At 35.2% G+C, this 23,110-nt stretch overlaps 3 protein-coding genes across 4 annotated transcripts; 1 reads left to right on the top strand and 2 right to left on the bottom strand.

Moving 5' to 3' along the window:
- Nucleotides 1-2,167: 2,167 nt before the first annotated feature.
- Nucleotides 2,168-4,740, bottom strand: RpL9 (ribosomal protein L9). 2 transcript variants are annotated; one of them, XM_012693091.3, is made up of 3 exons: nt 4,640-4,740; nt 4,191-4,439; nt 2,168-2,523 (listed from the first exon to the last, which is right to left on the bottom strand). In XM_012693091.3, exons 2-3 carry the CDS (start codon nt 4,429-4,431, stop codon nt 2,192-2,194), a joined length of 573 nt encoding a protein of 190 aa, XP_012548545.1. In that variant the 5' UTR covers nt 4,432-4,439; nt 4,640-4,740; the 3' UTR covers nt 2,168-2,191.
- Nucleotides 4,741-5,690: 950 nt separating this feature from the next.
- On the top strand, nt 5,691-13,152 carry LOC101744135 (kinesin-like protein costa). Its single transcript, XM_038014465.2, has 6 exons — nt 5,691-6,143; nt 6,233-8,169; nt 8,616-8,834; nt 9,975-10,111; nt 11,344-11,485; nt 12,775-13,152. The coding sequence occupies exons 1-6, from the start codon at nt 5,867-5,869 to the stop codon at nt 12,892-12,894; spliced, it is 2,832 nt and encodes a 943-aa protein (XP_037870393.1). The 5' UTR covers nt 5,691-5,866; the 3' UTR covers nt 12,895-13,152.
- Nucleotides 13,153-15,618: 2,466 nt separating this feature from the next.
- On the bottom strand, nt 15,619-22,909 carry LOC101743844 (T-cell activation inhibitor, mitochondrial). Its single transcript, XM_062671423.1, has 13 exons — nt 22,672-22,909; nt 22,477-22,597; nt 22,189-22,306; nt 21,888-22,026; nt 21,681-21,785; nt 20,468-20,585; nt 20,141-20,247; nt 19,964-20,051; nt 18,512-18,612; nt 18,001-18,147; nt 17,409-17,540; nt 16,321-16,465; nt 15,619-15,792 (listed from the first exon to the last, which is right to left on the bottom strand). The coding sequence occupies exons 1-13, from the start codon at nt 22,692-22,694 to the stop codon at nt 15,706-15,708; spliced, it is 1,431 nt and encodes a 476-aa protein (XP_062527407.1). The 5' UTR covers nt 22,695-22,909; the 3' UTR covers nt 15,619-15,705.
- Between the last annotated feature and the right edge of the window lie 201 nt (nt 22,910-23,110).

The raw sequence follows: 23,110 nt of genomic DNA, 5'->3' as shown, positions 1-23,110 counted from the left end.
TTGAAATTAGTTACGCGCGATCTCTTGTACTAAATTTTTTTTTAATAATCATAAAAATGACATCGTTTTAAAGGTTCAATTCTTAACTTTAAACTGATACTAAATTCATTAAAATCAAGCCAGTATTTAAGAAGCTATCCCGGATTAAGTGAAGGAATAACGTGTTTCAATAACGGAATAACGAAAAAGACGTGTTTCAATTGCTTGATACGTCGCGAGTTGCGACTTATTGACCCCTATAAAAGCACCTGTTATCGGATTTTCTTTATCAGTTGACTTTCACACGTTGACCGATACACATCTGCGCTAACTTTGATCCATTACCTTTTACGACAATGGAGACAACACCTACAGAAGCAGCACAAATCGTAGACCTATTGCAAGAAGGGCTCAGCCTGCGGGTTGACGCTCGTTGACTCCACATAAGCCAGTCCTGTGTTTCGAAAGCTTACAAGCGCTTTCAGGAGACTGGTGGCTTTATCCCGAGACCAAGATCTGGACAGCGCCGGTGCACATCGGAGAAGGATGACCGTTTTATCGTGTTAACCTCTCTCCGAAATCGGCATTTACATGGTGTCGACGTCCAACAGGAGCTCCGAGATATTCGTGGGGTAGCAGCCAGCGAGTGGACACTTTGTCGATGACTCAAGCTAGCGAATCTGACTCCAAAAAGGCCTCCCACAAGCACGAAACTCACGGTAGCTCACCGACAAGCTCTCCTTCAATTTGCTCGCACCCATCTTGATTGGGAGGTTGAGCAATAGAGGCAAGCCTTTTTCTCCGACGAGAGCAAGATGTGTTTGCACGGTAGCGACCGAAGAGGTCGGGTCTACAGGCGGCCTGGGGAGCGATTTTCGCAGTGCTGTTTCGCTGAAACAGTGGCTTATGGGGGCGCCATTGTATGTGGGCCGGTATTTCCTTCGATGGTAAAACCGAGCTTGTTTTCGTGCCTGGCGGGGGACGAGGAGGCGGTCTAACTTCGGACTGGTACATTTCCAATATTCTGCTGGAACATGTCTTTACCTATGCTGGATATATCGGTGATCACTTCCTCCTTATGCACGATAACGCTCGTTGTCACACTACCCGTGTAACAACTGTATACCTCGAAGAAGTCGGTATCGCCACATTGCACTGGCCATCACTCAGCCCTGACTTTAATCCCATTGAGCACGTGTGGAATGAACCGAAGAGGAAGTTTCGTTCCAGAACTCCTGCTCCTTCATGTCTGAATGAGCTGAAATGAGTCGTCTATTATCAAAGGTGGCAATCTGTGCATTTGGACAAAAAAAAATTATTGATATGTCAATACAGATTGATTTGAATATAATCGTCTCCTTCAAAGAATACGGTTCAAAACCTGCATTAAATAAAGGTTAATTACTTAACCTGTTATTTATCTAAGATGTCGTTCCGAAGAGTTTTGTGACTGCCAATGGAATACAAAGTCAATAATTCGTTTTTCTGATTTACCAATCATTGTCCAAAAGTCAGATTGCCGGCTTTGATAATAGTCGACTCAAATAGGCGTTGATTTACGAGTGGGAAGGTATCCCACAAGAATCAATTCAGAAGCTGATCATGTCTATGAAGAATCGTCTTCGAGCAGTTATTAGGGCGAGGGAAGGGAACACAAAGTACTGATACTTAATTTTAAGGCTAAATAATTTCTTTTACTTATTAATTTTTGTTGTTTTGTTCATTCATTATTTTTCCATATTTCCTTGTTTTCCTACCTCCTTCACTTAATCCGGGATAGCTCCTTAACTACTGGCCCGCTTTAAATGAATTTGGTATCAATTTAAAGTTGACAGCTGAACCTTTAAAATTATGTAATTTTTATGATAATTAAAAATTTATTTAGTAACCAAGATCGCGCGGAACCAATTTCAAGTAAGTGATTCCAAACTTATGCTCGCGTGTATAGTTGAAAAGACAGTTCCAAAGGCGAAATCACTAAATTCATCCAGCATTAGGTAAAACAGACTGGCAGAATCACTAACTGTTTTTGGCTATATATCAATGGGAAGATGGAACAAATCTATGTCAGGGATGTCAGTGATCAGGATGGGAAAAAGTTATCTGGAGTAGACATGCTATCTTCATATTCCTACTGTTTTTTAATTATTTTAAAGGTCTAAATTTAGTTAAAATAAATAAACAAATATATTATTATACTTATTTAATGTTTTTATATGTCATCTAGCACAACAGTTGTTTTCTCAGATACATAAAGACCATCCAAGAACTTTCTGATATCCTTATTCTTGACTGTAGTAGATTGCTGGATGAGAGCAGCAGAGCTAGAGACATCTTCCAAAGAGTTGCCTTCAATGATTAGTTCATCCTTTTGTTTTGGAGAGTTAACGACAGTCACACCAGGTGCCATCTTTACCCTTCTGATGTATTTCTCACCCAAGAAGTTACGTATCTCAATAATTGAATTACCCTCAGTGGTGACACAGTTAATGGGGAAGTGAGCATACACAGCACGCATCTTGTATTGGAAGCCTTTAGTTACTCCTGAAATAAAAAGCAAATCTAATCTTAGTATAAGGATAGAGTACATTACATTTGTGTTTATTTTACATTAGATTATACCCTAAACTATTATTTTGAATTTATTTAACACACTACAAACTACAAAGTGGGTGCCACCCAATTTTTCACTTAATGATCTATGGGCTCTGGTAACCACACTAGAAAAGGGCTAGCTATTAGATCATTCATCCATCTATGCAACATACAAAAAGTTTCAAAAAATTAATTTCATAATATTAATTTCATAATATTAAAAAATAAATATTTTGGCAAATGAATTTACAGTTTCCATGGTCACAGTTTTACACAAAACTTTTTAAAAATTAAATGTGGTTTGTGTTTCGTTTCCCCCTTTTTTTCCTACCTAATCTGATGGTCTATAGAAACCAAGTCAGCGTAGCCGGGCTAGTAGGTGAGCTCACGGGGCTCAAGCCTGACGATGTTGCTAACACAAACCCTAGCAAGAGCCATGCTTCGTAGAATCTACCACTGGATGGGAAACGCGACCCACTAAGAAGATCCGTGAGAAACTCAGTGGGCTGCGCCTGTGGGTTAATTTACTCGCCGAGCCCTTCTGTCACAAGCGACGGGTTCGACGAGAACGATGACCTGTGCTTGGGGTACTAAAAGCACCGTTAGTGGATCAGGAGGATTCGAGATGACGTCTTTTGGGCGACTGTTTGCCATTTAGTCTGCTGGATCGACTATGTAGTTACTGGAGGTCACGATGAAAGGGTTCTCATGTCGTGCCACTTTATAGAAATGGGAATTTCTCCAATGGTATAGTCTAAAATTGAAAAACTCAGGTAAAATTGGTTAAAATATTTATTAAACACCCAAGTTTAAAATAATTTTATGAAGTAAATTTTACTTATTTAAATTAAAAATGATTAGCTTTGTTTTTCTGGTGGCCATTGTAGGCAGACGAACATACAGCCTACCACATTGACAACAGCAATACCAGAGGCACAGAGAAGCCACTGCTTATCACAACTTGCTTTAGCTAAATTACCTTACAAAGTTGATTGTAATGTTTCTATATTTGAAATAACAAGCAAATAATAAAATTATACAACTGTGCATTTTATCCACACACTTTGTATTATATGCTAAGTCAGAGCATCATATTACATATATGGATATGTTTGAAACCATTAACATAAAAGATTTTTCACTTTTCCAAAACTCTAGACTTCAACCTTATAATTTGAACTTAATATAACATGCAATTTAATTCGCTAGAATCATTAATGACACTCAGCTTTACTCGTGATTTTGCAAGGTCTAAAATGGTTTCTGTATTTGTATGAAAATAAAAAAATAACAAAAATTAAAGAAAATGTTTAAAATAGTAAATTATTTTCAAAACAAAATCGCGGGGCTCTTGAGAAAGCGTATAACAGCATAGAAAAATTTTACTATCTACTTTTAAAAGTCCATGTAAAATTTTTGTTCACACAAAAATCCATTCAATTTGGAACTTGCAGTGATACACCTATTGTTTACATGTTACAATGTTTATTACCAACATTTTGTCAATTTAAACTAAGAATCACTACGATATTTTGTCTTGATTGTGTGCTCCAGTTTCTGATTCTTAGTCTATTATTAATCTACATTAATGATGTTCTAGTAGTAGTGTTACTTACCTTTAATCATGTTCTCTACATGTGAACAGACTGTCCTCACGGCGGCAAGCTCCTTTTTGGATCCGAACCATTTCTCAACCTTCAGGAGACGAGGGTTTACCATGCGAATGTCAACAGCCAAGTGTTTGAAGTTCCTTTTGAGAACTCCGCGGGGCCCTTTAACTGTCACCAGACGCGATTTCACATGGACCGTAAGCCCGTCTGGGATTTTGACTTTCTGATTTGCTACAATTTGCTTCATGTTTGGGCCTAAAAACAAGAGCAAGTATGAAACATAACCTCACAGATGTTTACCAAATTTTTTGACACTTTTTCTCAATTTATTACTAAAATATCAGTTATAACGCATTTCAGGTCGTTAAACATAATTTAAAAAATAATTGTGGCGAATTTTAATTATGTAGGATGCGAGATTTATTTAGATTTTTTTCGAAATAACACATATTCACCTACTTTGTTTGACACAAGAGCCGGAAAAAGATCGTTTAGACACGAAAAGATTGCCACTTGCCACTTGCCGAATACTAACTTATTGCCAGCTGTCAGTTGAACTCTGAAGTTGGTGATAAGATATTTTGTGAGTAATTTATTAATTGTCTAACTCGAAAACATTATGAAATTCAAGCAGTTCTAACCAATTAAATGATTACAAAATTTATAAAAAAATCTAAATTTCGTAATAATACGACTTTTAGTGATCGGTCACCGGTGATTTTGGTGATCGTCATGGTAGATTCCAATTACTGTTAGTGATTGGAATTGAATCTTATTATCTCAGACCATCAGCAATGCTTCGATATGAAAGAGGTTTTAAGAGGCTGGAAGAATCGGCAAAAAAAAATAGAACCGGACCGTCTATTGATTCTGCAATAATTACATTTTTAGTATTTTTTAGTTTCGTCACTTGTTCATTCTGATATCCACTTTAGTGAATACATCAAAAAATCTTTCTAGTATTTCTGGTTAAAAATCTAACGACGCACCTATTTTCGAAAATCAAGGCTAAATACAATTTATTGGGTACCCAAACATCGGCATTGTCGTTCACATTTATTAATTTACTCATAGACCTATATGGGTTTCATACTTTAATAAATTTACTCAATGATTTAAGGCAGTGGTCGACAACCTTGTCATCCAAAACAGCTAACTAGATAGATAACACACAATTGAAATTTATTAAAAGAGCATTTTTTAACACAATTATGCTTTGCTTTAGTAATCACGGATAATATTAGGGAAATGATAAAATGAAAATTAAATACCGAAACCTTTCGCGGAAGAACCCTAGCTGAGGGGACAAATAGGTTGCATGCGGCTCATGAGCAGCGGGCTGCCGGCCACTGGTGTAAGGGGTCTAATCTAATCTAAAGGAATGGGCTATAATTTTTTTTTGTAGAATCATTTTAAAATGAAAGAATTTTAAAATATTTGGCCTATAAGATTATAATCCAAGATCAATTTTAAAAGAAAAGAAATTTTGGTCAATGTCAAAAAGTACAGTTTGTCAATGTCATCATAAACTTGTAACTAATACAAATAAATGTATTTCGACATTTTCATTGCCTGTCTTTTTGGGATTTTTCTGCTAAAATATGGTTTTTAGACAGTAACGTATTCAGCTACGTAGTAAATACGAATGTACGGATTAGTATTATTATCAAACATCCTCAGTTATGGATATTCCAGTACAAATCGCCATTCGTTTGAAGCCCCCGAGCTTGGCAGATTCTACTCAATGCATATTCAGTAATCCTGTAACCCAAATTGTTATTACGGAAAGTGGACAGACGTTTCATGTGAATCGAGCTTTGCCTGTTGATTGTAGTCAGGCTCATCTGTTCAATTCGTTTATGATACCTCAAATAAACTGTTTCCTCGATGGCTGTGATACATCTGTTGTTGTTTTTGGTCAGAGTCAGACTGGCAAAACTTACACGCTCTTTGGTCCAGGTAATAAGCCTATAATGATAGCCTCGCACTGGTTTGACAGGAACATTAAGTAGTTTTTTTTGTTTGTTAAAAAATTGATTTTATTTCAGGCTTCGAGTGCATTCACAGTGAATGTGATCAAGGAATCGTTCCAAGATTTTTAACTGAAATATTTCACAAACTGAATCAAATGTCTGAGAGAGAATTTATACTTCACATAACATGGATGCAAGTTGTCACCAATAATATATTTGATGTTCTTGGAGTCGGTTTAGTTAGGTGTTGTAATGTGGAGGAAGCTTTCCAGTATTTACAGCTAGGTTGGAGACAGCAATGCCAGGGGAATTACCATACAGTGTTTACTGTGACTGTTGAACAAAAGTGGGTTGGAACTAATGGCACCTTGAATCATAGAATGTCCACTGCTAGTTTTTGTGAACTTGCAGCATATCCTGATCCTGGTCTTTATACTTTAGAAAATATATTGAAAGAACTATTAGCTGGAAATCCTTCTAAACAGGTTAATTATGATCAGTGCATATTGACAGCAATGCTGCGTGATTCATTTGGAGGCAGAGCATTCACATGGGTCATTGGATGTATTAGTACAGAACCTGAAGACTACCAGGACACATTAAAGATACTGAACCTCTGCCTTTGCTGTAGAGGAATCAAAAACTTTGTAACAGTGAATTTATTTGCTGATAATAATACACCAGTTTACTCTGAGAAGGCAATCAATAGTGCTGATAACAATTTCAATTTACAATTTGCAACTTCACAATGGATTAAGTTGGTTTCGAACGCTGAAGGTCTTTTCAATAAGATCCTTCAATCAAAATCACTTTCAGAAACTGATATCAATCAAGTTAGCGAATGGCTATTTTTGAAAGCTGAATGTGATGAATGTTTAAATGCAGATGGAACTTTAGATAACAAAGATGTAACAATAAAACAAGGCTTACCAAGAATAGCAGAAGATACAGAGCCTAGTGAACTAAGTGAATCTGATGTAGATTCTGGTTCTGAGGAAGATACTCATTCTGACACAGTATTTCAAGATAAAGTCGAAAAATTTATGGAATATTTTAGGGAAAAGAATGATGAACTCTTTGCAGATAGATGTGAAGAATACTTGAATCATATTGACTCTGATGATATCACAATTTCAGAAACAAGTGGGTCTCAATCATTACCTGTCATGACATCACATTCCAATTCTGGACGTAGAAGAACTATACAACCTGGTGAAAGCTTGTCAGGGGCAGAGCTGGAGTTGTTAAGGAAAGTTGCAGCAAAAGCAATCTCACCAGAAACTCAAAAGATACTAATAGAATCTCATAAAAAAGACATGGATCCGGAACCAAAATTAATTGAAAGGGAGTTACTCAAAATGATAGATTCTCCAAAGACTGAAGAGATTTGTAAAAAGTATAAGATAACAAAAGAAAAATATACACAAAAACAGATATTAACTAGAAAACTATCTAAAGAAATAAGTAGTAGTCAAACACAGCTAAAAGAATTGATAAACCTCTGTATTGCAAAAGAGAGGCTTATAGATGATCTCACTAAAGCTATGTCTCAGAATACTCAGAACAAATCTTATGATAAAAATTCAGACTCTAATTTTGTTGAACAAGATACTGTGAAGGAAATCAAGAGACATGAAATTAATTTAAAGACTTATAAAAAACAAATTGATCAAATAAAAAGACAAATCAAGAAAGATGAAAAACGTAAAAATACCTTAGATGTAGAACTTGTAAAAGATAAATTAAAACTGGATGATTTGTCAGACACTTCAATTGAAGTCAAAGATAAGAAAGTTAATTCACTGAAACATTTCACTAACAGAATCACGCAATTAGACAGTATACTAAAGGAGAAAACTAATGATTTAGCCAGTTCAGAGCACTCCAAAGAGAAAGAAGTGATATTAAGAAAAGAAATTAAAAACTTGAGAAAAACCAGAGAATGTTTACACGATCAAAGATGTAGTTTAGGTCATAAGAGAAAAATTTACAAGTCCCTGTCTGATTCTGAAGTGAGTGACCATTTTCGTAATACACAATATTTATTGGCTTTCATTAATTATTGTTTATATTTTTAATTTTTGTTCATGATTGACTTCCATGGTGAAGAAATAACATCGTTTAATAAAAATCAAACCAGCAAAATTATAATTTGCGTAATTACTGGTGGTAGGACCTCTTGTGAGTCCGCGCGGCTAGGTACCACCACCCGCCTATTTCTGCCGCGAAGCAGTAATGCGTTTCGGTTTGAATGGTGGGGCAGCCGTTATAACTATACTTGAGACCTTAGAACTTATATCTCAAGGTGGGTGGCGCATTTACGCTGTAGATGTCTATGAGCTCCAGTAACCACTTAACACCAGGTGGGCTGTGAGCTCGTCCACCCATCATAGCAATGAAAAAAAAAAATTATAATTATTTTCTTTTTGTATAAAATGTTGTGGTTGATGTTGTATAGGAACGCAAATTACTCGAATGTGAAGAAGCTATAGAAGCAATAGACACAGCAATTGAGTACAAGAACAATTTAATATGTGGCAAATCACCATCTGCATCTTTGTCTGATTCATTCGACAACAAGGACTCAAGAAGTAGAGGAGAACAGATGTTGATGGCTAGACTGGATAAACTTTCACATGATGAAATTAAGACATTGTTATATAGATATTTTCAAAAGGTACAGCATTTTCTTTTTTTTTCTATCTATTTTAGTAACCTCGAGGGATTATTCTAGATTCACCGAGCTAGTAGGTGAGCTCACAGGGCTCAAGCCGAGAGTGTTGCTAACAATGGCGATAGCAAGAGCAGTGCTTTGCAGAATCTACCACCGGATCGGAAATGCGACCCACTGAGAAGATCCGGCGAGAAACTCAGTGGGCTGTGTCTATGGCTTAATTTACTCGTCGAACCCTTTGTCTCAAGCGACGGGTTTGGCGAGGACGGTGACCGGTGCTTGAGGTACCTAAAAACACCGTTAATGGATCTGGAGGATCCGTAATGACGTGTTTAGGGCGACGTCGACTGTTTACCATTCGGTCCACCGGATCGGGTATGTAATTACTGGCGGCCACGACAAGAGGGTTTTCATGTCGTGCCGCCTTCTCAAAGTGGTGCAATGATGCCGACTGTAAAGCTGAACTCAGTCAGTAAGTACTGACTAAGTCAAGCTCCAGGTCATAATTGAAATCCAGGTTCTTTAGGAGCCATGTTGCTTCGACGGCTATCCTGCCAAAACGGAATTGAATGACTTGAAAGGGTTTCAACTTGGTGCGAGCCGCGTAAGCGAATAATACACTTGCATAGGTCATGACGGGGCGTATAGGTACAAGTTTTGTAGTGTCACCTTATTACGAAGATTTTGTCATGTTATACTCGATATAAAGAAATAATGTAGAAGCAATTTTCTCCATTGCGTTCCTACTTTCATTCCTAATTTCATGAGTCCTCTGGAACACTTCGTTGTGCTTTTGATCACCTCAATAAATTATGCCAGTGGAATCTAATCTTCATAATAAAGCTAATAATTATGTTTTATGCATGATAAAGCTTTGTTTTATTTGAAATATGTATCCAAAAAGATAGTATCTCGAGTCACAATAAAACTATTTTGTAAGGGAATTTGATGGATTCGAATTTAAACTTCAATGGGTTTTTTTTTCTTAATCTTCTGTTTTATTATCTTGATCGTTTTGATTCTCGTTAGAGATTTATATGTGTAATAATAAATGTAATAATAGTTAATTTGTTTCTCTTATTTGGTATGTTTTCTGGCAGATCGCTATTTGATACGTTTAATTGAACTTCAATGGTTATTAAGGTAGTGGATTTACGTGGCGCATGTGCTGCCTTAGAAGCCGGTGTAGCGGCTGCCAGTGAAGAGGCTACTATTTGGCGAGCCCGAGCTGCTGCGGCTTGGAGACACGCGCAACGGGTTCGATCACATGCTCACACGAGGTAATGATTTGCACAACTTAGGTTATTTTTATTAGCTACACATTTATTTACGACTAGCGACCCGCCCTCGCTTCGCTACGGAAACATTAAATTTTATTATTGATAGTTGAGTCCCGCGACGTTACCCGCGCTTATTGTCGTACCGCGGGTGACGCCGCGGGGCGAAGCTAGTCTAAAAAAAGTAGCCTAAGTTACTCCTTATATCATCAGCTACCTGTCAGTGAAAGTCCCGTCAAAATTGGTCCAGCCGTTCCAGAGATTGCAGAACATTATTTACGGATTACGGAACAAACAAAAATTGTAAAAAATGTTATTTTGGTGTCTATATATATTCATATGCATGTAGTAAAAAGCGGTTATTTCAATATTACAAACAGACACTCCAATTTTATTTATATGTATAGATTTTAATTACCAGAAAATTCACGTTCTTTAGTAGTTTTGAAAATTGATATGTAATTTAGTTATAGATAAATGAATTTCTTTTTTACAAAAGAATCACGATCAGAGTCAGATAGAGACATTAAAACATGAATGTGTCAGTTGCGTTGCAATAACGACAAACCTGCCCTTAGGACTTAGAAACCACGTTCCTTCGAGACAGAAGTGGGCCAAAGGATTTCATTATTTTCTTTTTTTTGGGTTCATGACGCGACCTTCCTCCATTCCTTACTGTAAGAAATAGGGCGAAATAAGATATAGATGTAATTGAAAAATGATGTAGACACATTACTTACAATTATTAGCACCTAGTAGTACTTAGAGAAGGTCAGTGTAGTAAATATAACCAGATCTTCAGATTAATCATGTAAAGTCGTTAATTATATCAGAAGAGCAGGACGTTATTCAGATTTTCTTAAAGAGATACCCTAAGAATTATAACTAATCTGAATATGCAAAACTAAAAATATTCGTACATTAAAATTAAAATTCTAATCCTAAAATGAATGTTTATGGTAAGAAATATGTAGATATTGATTTTGAACATGCTTTTATTAGTGTGATATACGTATATATGTAAAGGAATATTGAATGCATTTTTCTAATCACCATTTTTATTTATAACACTTATAGAGATTTATTTTCTTCTTTTTAGATAAGCTAGCTACAAAAGCGTTTTTATTTATAGTTTTAAACAATTATTTTTTCAACACTTGCCTGAATATTTACTATATAAGTATTTTTGTGACTTATGCGTCGGTTATGAATGCTTATGTTAAATTGTCCTCTAGACATTTCCAATCGTTTCATCGATGTTTGGACGGAGGAAACCCAGAGAGGGCCCTGTCTCTCGGCATGACAACAGATTCGGAAACATCGGATGATGCCATGCGCCTGGTCGACCGAATGAAACAGCTTGCAAGATGCAATCCGGTATGTATAGAACAGCACCAAATTCTGGGTTTCCAAACCTTTTTCACTCATGAACCATTCTTCAGTTTATTTTATTAGCTAAAACTAAAATGCCACTGGAGCGATGAAGCGGAGGAGATGCTAATGACGTCGACTATGAACGCGTCAATCAGGTCAAAGTCCCAATTAAAGTAATCTTAAAATCTTCCAACCGAAACTCATAACTCTTAGTGGTGGTAGGACCTCTTGTGAGTCCGCACGGGTAGGTAGCACCGCCCTGCCTATTTCTGCCGTGAAACAGTAATGCGTTTCGGTTTGAAGGGTGGGACAGCCGTTGTAACAATACTGAGACCTTAGAACTTATATCTCAAGGTGAGTAGCGCATTTACGTTGTAGATGTCTATGGGCTCCAGTAACCACTTAACACTAGGTGGACTGCGAGCTCGTCCACCCAGCCAAGCAATTAAAAAAAAAAAATTGTTGCAGTTTACTTTGGGAGCGAACAGTGCTGCTCGGTTTTATAATGTCATCTGTCTTTTTTTTTTGCCAGCGTATCCCATACAAGGTGTAGAAATTAGAAATGTTTGTTGTTCAATGCATTGTTAATTATATCGAGCGGACGAGTAATTTCAATAAAACACTGGCCCCAACTAGGATTATCGGTACTACGGGAACTGACAACCTATGTACTCTTATATATGTACAAATAAAGATATCAACCAATCAGACTGAAAGCAAACAAACCTATTCCTTCCAGAAATCTTTGCCCAATGTGGGAATCAAACCCACGTCTATTTGCCTTGGTACCACCCTGTCAGTCAAAACCTAACTATAAACTTAAACCTAACTAACGTAAAATTAAACTTTTAACTAAATTAACTTAAATTTAAATCAGAAGGTTGCGTGTTCATATCACGTCGGGGTCACCACTGTGGTTTGTCATTTTTCTCCGTATTCGCGGGAAATTTTCACTCGGAATAATATATCAAAGTTAAACACACTATTTCAATAATACTTCTAATTTTCAGATGTATGTACATACAATATTAAAATATAAACAAAAATGAGTAAACGACGCTAGACGATACTAAATTAACTAAAATCTCGATTTTATATTTAAGTTAAATCGGCGCACGAATCTTGTTGTGATGACGTCACGGGACAGCTGCGCGTTCGGGAATTCCGATCGCGCCCGATGATACCCGAGTGCGACTCGATATTTCAATGTTCCACGCTACAAACTTAAAATTTAAAAAAAACATGAAATAATTGTGAAAAAAATAATAATACATAAATACATTTGTTTTCAGCCTCCCATCATACCTAGTCAGAACCTGCGTCAGTTGATGCCCGCAACAAATTTACCAGTAGCAAAAGTCACGAAAGAGAAGAACAAACTTGTTATTGTACAGCAAAGCAAGAAACACTGACATTTAATTATGTTTTTATTTGTATTTAATGTTACTTTATTTTGTATTTTCATGTATATTCTTATTTTAATTTTAAAACTATTGATGCACAAAGAATCAATGCAATTATAAAGTAATTATGTACTTTCATTTTTATGCCTCATGTAAATATATTTATGCATATTGTAAGACTGTTTAATAAAATTAACATTAACAATTTTGATGTTTTCGAGGTTAATAAGGCGTATTGTAATTCAAAATAAATTCGATTAGGAAAGACGTTTTGTTGGATTTTTTTTCTTCCCATACCGATAATAAGTATTTTTTAACTTACAGTTATTACCAGCAACACGCGTAAGGTTAGTAAACATTTTTTTCCAATAATGTCTACATTCTATCTGATTCAACTAATCTATATATTAATACGTGAAGCAAAAACTTTGTATCCCTTTTTACGAAAATTGCACGGACGGAGGAGTATGAAATTTTCCACACTTCTAGAGAATATAGAGAAGAAGTGCACAATGCTAATATTTTTTTAAAATAATGCCTAAAAGATACATTACATCAGTAAAAAAACGTTACACACACTACATATAGTAATCGGCAAACTTCTTGAGCAAATGACCTTGACTGCGCAGAACCGAATTTTAGGTCACTTTGGTGGTGAGGGTGAGGCGGGCGGGTGACGGCAGGGGAAATCGTATCGAGCGCGTTATTGGTAGATCAGTCGAACCTTTCGTCCCGCACCGCGCCTTCATTCCGCTTGCTCCCAAAAGTACGCTTGCGTACAGTGGAAAGTCTATCGTTATTAATCGTTAAGTTATTTGTTATAATTGCTTGTGGACTTTGTTGCCATTGCTATTTGTTGAGTGTTTGTTGATTTTTTATAAAACATACACTATGCCGTGACAAACTGGTGTAGTACTTAAAAGAAAGGGTAGAAAATTTGTGTACGACGTATATTGCTTCATTATAAAACAGGGGAAGAATGATATGGAAAAATTAAAACAGACTTCGGAAGCAACAAAAACATCAGTGAGTGTTAGGTGCATTATTAACGAAGCTAAAGGCTCTGGCTTGCTCGCCGTGTTTCGGACTCCGGGTAAGAAAAGATCAGGGAAGAAGAAAGTTACCGGAATGGATAGTTTCGTTCAGTCTGTAATAAAAAGATGTAATCATAATAACTACATAACAAGCAGCGAAACTCCGTACCGTAGAAAGGCTTGGAAAAATTTAAAGAAGATATAAATTTTAATGGCTCGGAATGAAGCTTACGACGAATTATGAAAGAGCTAGGCTTCAGATGGAAAAAAAGAACAGAAAATAATCGGAAGCTGGTAAATGAAAAAAGTAACATTCGATTACTACGAATCGAATATCTTCAAAAAATAATTAATTATAGACAAAAAAGAAGACCGAATCGACCGAGTTGTAAACTACGCCGATGAGCCCTATGTCGACTCATCACGATGATAGCGACTCGGGTGATGAAAACAGTGATGATGATGATGGTCAAGATTATGATAACGAAAAAAAAATTACAAATACCAGCTTCGCTTTAACTGAACCAAGACCTGGCAACAGCTCTAGTTTTGACTTAATAGAAGGAATATCTATTTTACCCCAAGATTAAATTATTACAATTATTAACCTATATGTTTTGTTGATGTTCTAATAAATATATAAATAAATACATATGTTGATTTTAATAATTTAATAGCATTATGACGCAGAGTAAGTAATGTTTTTGCACGTGAGTGTACCATGCGCAAACTTACCCCCACTACGTCAACAAATGCTCAAGAAGTTTGCCGGTTATTATACCATATATTTGACGCACACACGCATGCATACTATTTATTGTCAAACTTTTGTTCTTGACGTCTGTTGTCAAATTGAGAATAGATTAAATATTGTTTGTCTTTGTTAATATTTTTTACATGTTGCGTTCCACTAAGCACCCACAACGATCGAAATGCTCCTTTAGTCGTTCCACATAACGACCGCGGTCGTTGTGGTCGCGGCGAAAACGTCACTTATGACGTCATAACTAACGCTCACGCGAAGCTCCCGACGACCTATCTAAAAAGGTGGGTCGAAGTGATCGTTGAGAAAATTAGCGGCCTTTTCAAAACTCAAAGCATCAAAAATGGCGACCGTTAAGCTTACCTACGTTATTTCATGCGGAAAAAGATACTATCTGGAGCATTATTGCGACCTCTTACCAAATATCCAAGTGCCACCGCAAAAGACATTTTAATTACATTTGAAAGTAAATTAATTAAATACACCACTAGTATTAAATATAAAAAATTAAATTATATTTTTTTTCAATATAAATCGATTTAAACAATAACTAAGTTTATTTTCAAGGCTTACAGATTATAACCTAACCTCTTAAATCTTTTTGTTAACTCACTTTTTGTATTATTTACCTCCACGCTCAAAACGCTCTTTAATCCATTCCACTTGAGTTTACGACAGTAACGTTCACAAGCAAGTGGAACGGGAAAAATTGCGGTCGTGAGTATGTTCGTTGTGAACGCTTAGTGGAACGCACCCATAGTGTAGTCTTGGCGAAATTTGTGATTATAGAAGTATAAAATACAATCATAATAGTGTACAAACTTACAACTCCAATTAATTATAGTCAAATTTCGACTACTGCGGGACCTCTAGTTATATTTAAACTATAAGTACTTATTTGTACGCAAGTTCATGTCTAAAATAACAGAGAATATGTTTTCTTAAAAATAAATTTAATTCATTTAAACTACGTACATTGAATTGATATCATTATATTGATGTAATAATTATGTATATATTCGATTATTTAAAATTCCACGGTATACATAAAATGCCTTCAGTTAACACAGAGTAATAATGTGTTACGTACAATATGTTACCTCGTAGATTCTGAAACAAAAATGTTGTTAAAACTTAAACTGAAATACTACGAAATATGGGATGCAAGAAATTAATCAACAAAAATACGAATAAATTTTTCAACTTATATATTAAAACGCGTCTATGTTTGGCCGTCAACCCGTTGTAAAGTGCTCCTCTCATGAAGCGAACGAATATTCGTTGGAAATTAAATAAGGACAACAGCTGTTGATTAGTTATGACCCGAGTAACATAAATGCTATTTACTTGTTTATGTTGTGTTTAACAGCAATTTTCATCTAACGAATTACAGTGAATTATTATATAGTGCGCTTATTGCTACCAGCGGTTATGTGTTGCGAGCTCGCGCGGGTAGACTGGACCGCCGTCTTTACTATTCATTACCGCTCCGCGAGAGGGTCATGCAATCCGGTCGGTTCATTGAGAGCCGTTGTACAATAAAATATAGATTTTGGTTATGTCTGAAGGCGCCGTATGCGTTTTCTATCCTATGATTCATCTAGCGTAAGTTAATGTACAAAAAAACTTGAAACATACCGCATTAAGTTTATCCGTTCTAGTCAATAGACGTTGACAACACGAAATCATTAGTCCTGGAGTTATACTATCGTCCTTGTGTAGTTCTAGTAGTCCAAATCTTTCTTTTACCTCTTTGTGTAATGCTTTCTCGACGTGTTTATTTCTGCAAACAAAAAATATATATATTTAGGTATCTATAATTTTTTTCTTAACGTTGCTTTCTGCTTGTTCGAGAAAATAAATATATATTCTACTAGCGACCTGCCCTCGCTTCGCTTCGGAAACATTAAAACACACATGAAACAAAAAAAAAATTATTTTTTTTAAAAAAAGTAGCCTATGTTCATCAGGGACAATGTCGGCTTCTAATGGAAAAAGAATTTTTCAAATCGGTCCAGTAGTTTCGGAGCCTATTCGAAACAAACAAACAAACAAATCTTTCCTCTTTATAATATTAAGTATAGATGAGACGAAAAATTTAGTCCTTTTTTAAACTAAAAGACATGAGGAAACTACCAGACAGTTCAAGTGAAACTCGTATAAGCTAATTTTATCAAGATTCAAAATTGATTACGTGAGACCCTTTACAGCTCATGTCCCAAAATTTACGTTGTAGATGTCTACGGGCTTCGTTAATCATTTAACACCAGGTGGGCCGTGATCTCGACCATTCATTTAAGCAATAAAAAATATATATAAGGCAAGTTCAGACGAGACCACTACTTGTAGCTGCCTAGTATTAATCTGCTGGTGAAAAGTAGCCGTGAAAACGTTGGTATTAGGGAAAGTGTATTAGCATTATTTAGATCAACTAGATTCAATCTTTTTTTTTTTTATTGCTTAGATGGGTGGACGAGCTCACAGCCAACCTGGTGTTAATTAGTTACTGGAGCCCATAGACATCTACAACGTAAATGCGCCACCCACTTTGAGATATAAGTTCTAAGGTCTCAAGTATAGTTCAACGGCTGCCCCCCCTTCAAACCGAAACGCAATACTCCTTCACGGCAGAAATAGGCCGGGTAGTACCTAGCCGCGCGGACTCACTACAGGTCCTACCACCAGTAAAAATTCAATCATGGTGGTTCAAATTGTAGGAAACTTACATGCTATATTCGGTTAGAAGTAAAGTCGCTTCGTCTAAATGATTATTTATGTATGCTATTAGCTCGTCAGCTGGACACGACGACGGAGTGATGAACTGTCCAGTCGGCGACACCATCAGAGGGCCTGCCTCCCTGAAACGACAAGTATACATTAAATTTAACTTCGAATTGTTTTTTTTATATTTCTTGAAATAAATATTTAAAAAAAAGATGTGTGGTGTCGTGGGACACCGGATAGGAACGAAGTTCCTTATTATAAAAATATTAATTTTAAGTTCTATTCGAGGTATGATGAAAATAATTATTCGGGTATACATTTTTTATTATGATTTTTTTATTGATAAAAATAAATAAATAAACTACTTTACAAAGTTATCAACTTTACTTTATTCACAATGATTTATAAAAAATATATAATAAAAATATGTTATTTTTTGTACGTTATTACGAAATTAAGTCGTACTGTGCATTACTAATAAAAATCTTACGTTACGGACGTTTTTCCCGGTTAAACCTCTCCGCATCATCCCATAAGGAACTTCGTTTCAAAAAAAATCATCGTGCTGTATATTATATAGACAGACATACTAACGGTTCAACGACGATTTCGTATTTGCTAAGAGATTCCGGTACAGACGGAGGAAATTTGTTTCCCCGTCCGTAAAAATCGCCTATGGACGTTATTAGCTGTCTCAGATGACTACAATATAGCGCCGCCGAAACCTTCGGCATGAATTTTCTGCAAATTAAACAACTTTATAAATAAATGAAGTTAAATATATAAGACGGGAATTTGAATTAGAACTGTGTCAGGTCGTTGACCGATTTTTATTTTTTTTATTTTAGACAGAAAAACATTCGTCCTATCTTATGTTGTTTGATCTCCGTGGCTTATGATCATTAGCAAAGCCAACGGCTTAGCCAAGTTGCTGCCTACCGCTGGTATTCTCCTCAAACCTCGTTTGAAGAAGGAAAAAGTCGGGTGGAACGTGGAAAAGTGATCTGGAAACTAAATGTACGCAGTTGTTCTAAGTACTATGGCTGAACTCTAATCCGGTGGCTAGCGGTGCGATGTTAAAAGATGGAATAACCAAAAGATGTACCTTCTTCGTATATGAATATCACGTAAGATACTGGATAAAGCCTTCTCATAACTAGGTATCATAGTCAGCGCGCTGTCTTCTTGCCTTACTTTCTTTATTAACTAAAAGAAAAACAGAGGAATTTTTATTGTTATTTGTAAATTGCATGGTCACTCACACGAATCAGACTAAAATTAGTAGGTACCAAAAAAGATTCTTAACAAAAAAAAAATGCATTTTACTAGTTTGACCGAAATCTTGGATTTGGAAAAACAGAATGAAATTATATAATCTAATAGTAATAGATTACTTTATTGTGTTCAATTTGACTGAAAACAGTTTGTATGGAAACTGCAGGAGCTACACAAGGGGCAATATAGATTAGAGTAGTCTGTATGATTACATGAATATAGCCATGTTAGTTGTGGCATTTCGGTTGTGACCTCCAGTGAGGACAACTCCTCTTCAGTAGGTCATATGCACTTATGATACGATGTCCCTTCCTTTTAGAGAGAGAGAGAGATAGAGAATACACTTTATTGCACACCAACACAATTTACATTCAAAAATTTAACTGTTTAGTATAGTTTTGTATCTCCACAGCCAATTCATTTGGATTGAATGTCCCCTCACTCTTCCCTGATATGTCTCTGATGTATTATGGATTTCCTCTTTTACAGCAGTAACACTTAGATGGTGGTGTATTTCCACATTAAGAAACCACGGGACCTTTCATAAATTTCTCAATATTGTATTCGTTGTATGTTGTATGTTGTATTCGTTGTTTTATTGGGATATTGGAGTCACAAGCTCTCCTCCCGAGTTGTATACCAAATATACAGACAGATTTCAATCGCTACATAGTATAAAACCAAGTCGCTTTCTCTGTCCCTATATCCCTATGTATGCTTGAATTTTTAAAACTACGCAACGGATTTTGATACGGTTTTTTTAAATAGATAATGATTAAGAGGGAGGTTTATATGTATAATAACATCCATTAAATAGTAGAGATATCAATAATAAATTACAGTTTCAGAAGCGAAGCGAGTGCGGGTCGCTAGTCCAAGATAAATGAGTATAGTCAATTTTGTGTTTGTGTCTTTTAATTTTCAAATGTTATTTCTATATCAAGCTTCGTTCCAAATGTAGTATAGAGATATCGTGCGCTCTCGTTATGAAGGAGTCTTGTATCTTGAAGTTGAACAGCAGGGCAGTTTCCCAGACGCAGTCTAAAGTTAACTGGTCAACTTTTATATTTTAATATTGAGGGGGACGGCTGGTATAGTTGCTTGCAAGAATAAATAACAATAAAAGAATAGCAGCATTACTGACTTATTGTATTTATACTGTATAAAGAAAGGTCTTGTTCGTGTCATAAAACAGACCTTTCAATAATAAACAACAAAAACGCAGATGCGTTCACATAACATTACTTCTCTGACGTCAATTGATAAGAAACAAATAACTTACTGATAACCACTCATTTCTGACATCTATAATGTTAAGATATACATCTCCATCCAAGCTCACTCCGGTGAATTGACCCAGTGCAATTGTCCTGCCTGAAGTAAAAACAGTAATTATTGTTATTAATTCTCAAAATGATTATGTTCAAAACTCAAGTTAATTAACACACTTGAAACAGACTTGCCTTGTAAATTATCCATAATATTGGAATGTTGCGTAGCAAGTGAAACTAGACTCTGCAAAGCTCCTCTGATATGACTGATATTCCAGCCATTATCATATTTCACCTTCGAAAATAAAATTTAATTTTGTAGTAAACATAAGAGTGAATCACATAAAATACCTAATTTTACATGGACAATGTGCTTAAATTGTAATGGTAAAGATTTCTTACTGTTATGCTTGTTGTACATCGTTTATGAAGCAGAGGGTAAATCTATATTAATGATCTACCAGTTTATTAAGATGTCGCGCATTTGCAAATTTTGTTACTTAGTGTTTACCAACTTCTTTAATACCGTAAGTTTTGCATAGGTGATCAATCAGGCTCTTCACTTGGTCTCTTGTTGCGCTCATCAGCTCATATTTTTCACGGGCCACAGCACTGTTCTCGTAGACCCAGTCTCTAATATATAAAAAATATGTTAACCATTCAACTATTTTTTATTTATATTAATTATTTCATTTCACATTATTCACTTGATTGCATATACAGTAATACCTCCTATAAGACGGTAGATTGGTTTTTCATTATATGAAATGCGTTGTAGAAGTATCGCGCTTGTATGACCCCATATAATGCATTATGTACAAATATAATACTTATACAAATACAATAGAATATAACAAATATTTTTACAATACAAAAACTAGGAACACAATTTTAATAAATTAATTTAATTTAATTTTAGAACAACAAAATTTACATAATGTACAAAGGTATGTGAACATAATTATGAACTGTACAAATAATTATAAATTTCACAGTACAGAAATATGTATAATGTGTGAAATCCCTGTGTTATATGAGAGACTGAAATTGCATAATATGAAAATGTATTATTAGAGGACCGTGTTATAAGGACGATTACTGTAATAACTTCTTCTTATGTCAGCAATAATAGGTACACAGTCAAGTCACAAGCCAGTGGTTATTAGAACCTATGGATTTGAATAATAAATGCCACCACCTCAAGACATAAGGTCCTAGTTTTAATTTACTGGTGGTAGGACCTCTTGTGAGTCCGCACGGGTAGGTACCACCACCCTGCCTATTTCTGCCGTGAAGCAGTAATGCGTTTCGGTTTGAAGGGCGGGGCAGCCGTCGTAACTTTACTTGAGACCTTAGAACTTATATCTCGAGGTGGGTGGCGCATTTACGTCGTAGATGTCTATGAGCTCCAGTAACCACTTGACACCGGGTGGGCTGTGAGCTCGTCCATCCAACTAAGCAATAAAAAAAAATAAAAAAACAGCTTTGCCGTCCTGCAATCTGGAGTGCACAGTTGTGGTTAAAATATAAAACGGTAACTACCAGTGTCATAACACAAAAAATATTTTGTATGAATATGATGGTGTTGATTTACTCATACAAATAAAGAGGGTCCTGAAATCTTCACAGATCCTAAATTTGAAACATGTTTAGACCACATTGTGAAGAATATGTTTGCATATTTACTATTTTATGTAAAAAATGTCATAATCAATAACAAAAAATTACACAATATTGTCGATTGCTTTCTTTTCTTCTACTTTCTTTTTTATTTCAGTTGCATTTTCAAATTCTGTACTATAGCGTTGGTATGCCTTCATGAAATCAGGTTTGCTGCAATAAGAAATTTTTTAATAGTTCAAAAATCAAGTTCACATCACTATTGCCATACATAAATAAAAGAAAAAAACATTTGTATCACATTAAAATTGTTACCTAAATGAATCTTCTTTTAGAGGAGCTTGAGGTATCTTGTCCACATAGCTTGTTGATATATTACATGCGTTCAGTACTTTAACAACTGTGTCCCTTGTATCGCTGCCATTTAATTGGATTTGTACTAATTTAAATTCACCTGTTCAAAAACATTTTAATCAAACAGAATATAGTCACAGTGAAATAATTTGCACAATATTTCTGTAACTGAGAAGATAAAAAAATTCTCTCCTTTCTGAGTCTAGTAATTTTCACTTCTGAGAAGTTGCATTGCCTAATTTTAAATAACAATGTATTTTACCTTCTGCTGTGTTTTTTTGTCGCAAATAGAATGGCAAAGGCGGTACAACCATTCTCCTTCTAGATTGTTGAGCTTCTAAAAAAGCACTCAGCTGTTGCAGTGACTGTTCGTTTATTTTCTGCAAGTAATTAATAACATTTTGTTAAATTTACTTTAAAAAAATTTCTTCATCTTTAAAATTTTTAAAATTATATAATTGTAATCATTATCCATTTTGCCCATATTTAAATATTATAAGTCCTCTTTTTCATTCATAGAAATAAAAATATAACATTTAATAACAGGTACCCTTTGTTCTGGATATTTTCCAAAAAGATCTGGATGTACACTGAAGTAAAATGGTCGAAGTGCTGTAGAGATTTCTGCTGTACTGAGAAATCTGCTGGTTACTCCATTTGCGCAAATACATCTGAAAGATCGGATAAAAATATGTAGTTGCATCAAAGTATGTAATGTTTCAGAGTAATAAATACACCTAATTACCTTATATTTAGTCTACAATACATTTTGTAGTGTCGAAAACAAGTTTTGGCCACGAATTTTAAAATAAATACTTTTGCGGTATAAAATTGGAACACTAAATTAACTTTATGAGAATCATATTGAATTATTGAACCGTCACAATATTTGGTCAATCAAAACCACTGATCAAAACCAAATCAAAACTAATTTACTAATTTAACGTCAGCTGTCATGGACTTCACATTTTCTTTATTAAACTGGATCAGCAAAGGGAACAAGCCCATATATCGAAATAGTGAATTTCAATTTTGATGTGAAAGAGTTCCTCTCTTTTATTCATAATGTAAAATAATTGTAGTAGTAGTGGAGCTGTTTAAAATGCATTACATTAAAGTAGTGGATTATAGATTAAGAATAAAAAAGATAATTAAAAAAGATAAAGATAAAAATAAATATTTAA

The sequence above is a fragment of the Bombyx mori genome, chromosome 12, assembly GCF_030269925.1.
Source record: "Bombyx mori chromosome 12, ASM3026992v2".
NCBI lineage: Eukaryota > Metazoa > Arthropoda > Insecta > Lepidoptera > Bombycidae > Bombyx > Bombyx mori.
This window is presented reverse-complemented; position numbering and strand designations above follow the sequence as displayed.

Bases quoted from the DNA above. Each gene is read 5' to 3' on its own strand.
- RpL9 (XM_012693091.3), bottom strand. From the start codon at position 4,431: ATGAAGCAAATTGTAGCAAATCAGAAAGTCAAAATCCCAGACGGGCTT. The intron at 2,524-4,190 runs GTAAGTAACACT...TTTTTATTTCAG, and splicing joins TGTAGAGAACATGATTAAAG to GAGTAACTAAAGGCTTCCAA.
- LOC101744135 (XM_038014465.2), top strand. From the start codon at position 5,867: ATGGATATTCCAGTACAAATCGCCATTCGTTTGAAGCCCCCGAGCTTG. The intron at 8,170-8,615 runs GTGAGTGACCAT...GATGTTGTATAG, and splicing joins AGTCCCTGTCTGATTCTGAA to GAACGCAAATTACTCGAATG. The intron at 8,835-9,974 runs GTACAGCATTTT...ATGGTTATTAAG, and splicing joins TATATAGATATTTTCAAAAG to GTAGTGGATTTACGTGGCGC.
- LOC101743844 (XM_062671423.1), bottom strand. From the start codon at position 22,694: ATGTATTGTAGACTAAATATAAG. The intron at 22,307-22,476 runs GTACCTGTTATT...AATTACTTGCAG, and splicing joins GAAAATATCCAGAACAAAGG to AAAATAAACGAACAGTCACT. The intron at 18,613-19,963 runs GTAAGTTATTTG...TTTTTCTTTTAG, and splicing joins TCAGAAATGAGTGGTTATCA to TTAATAAAGAAAGTAAGGCA.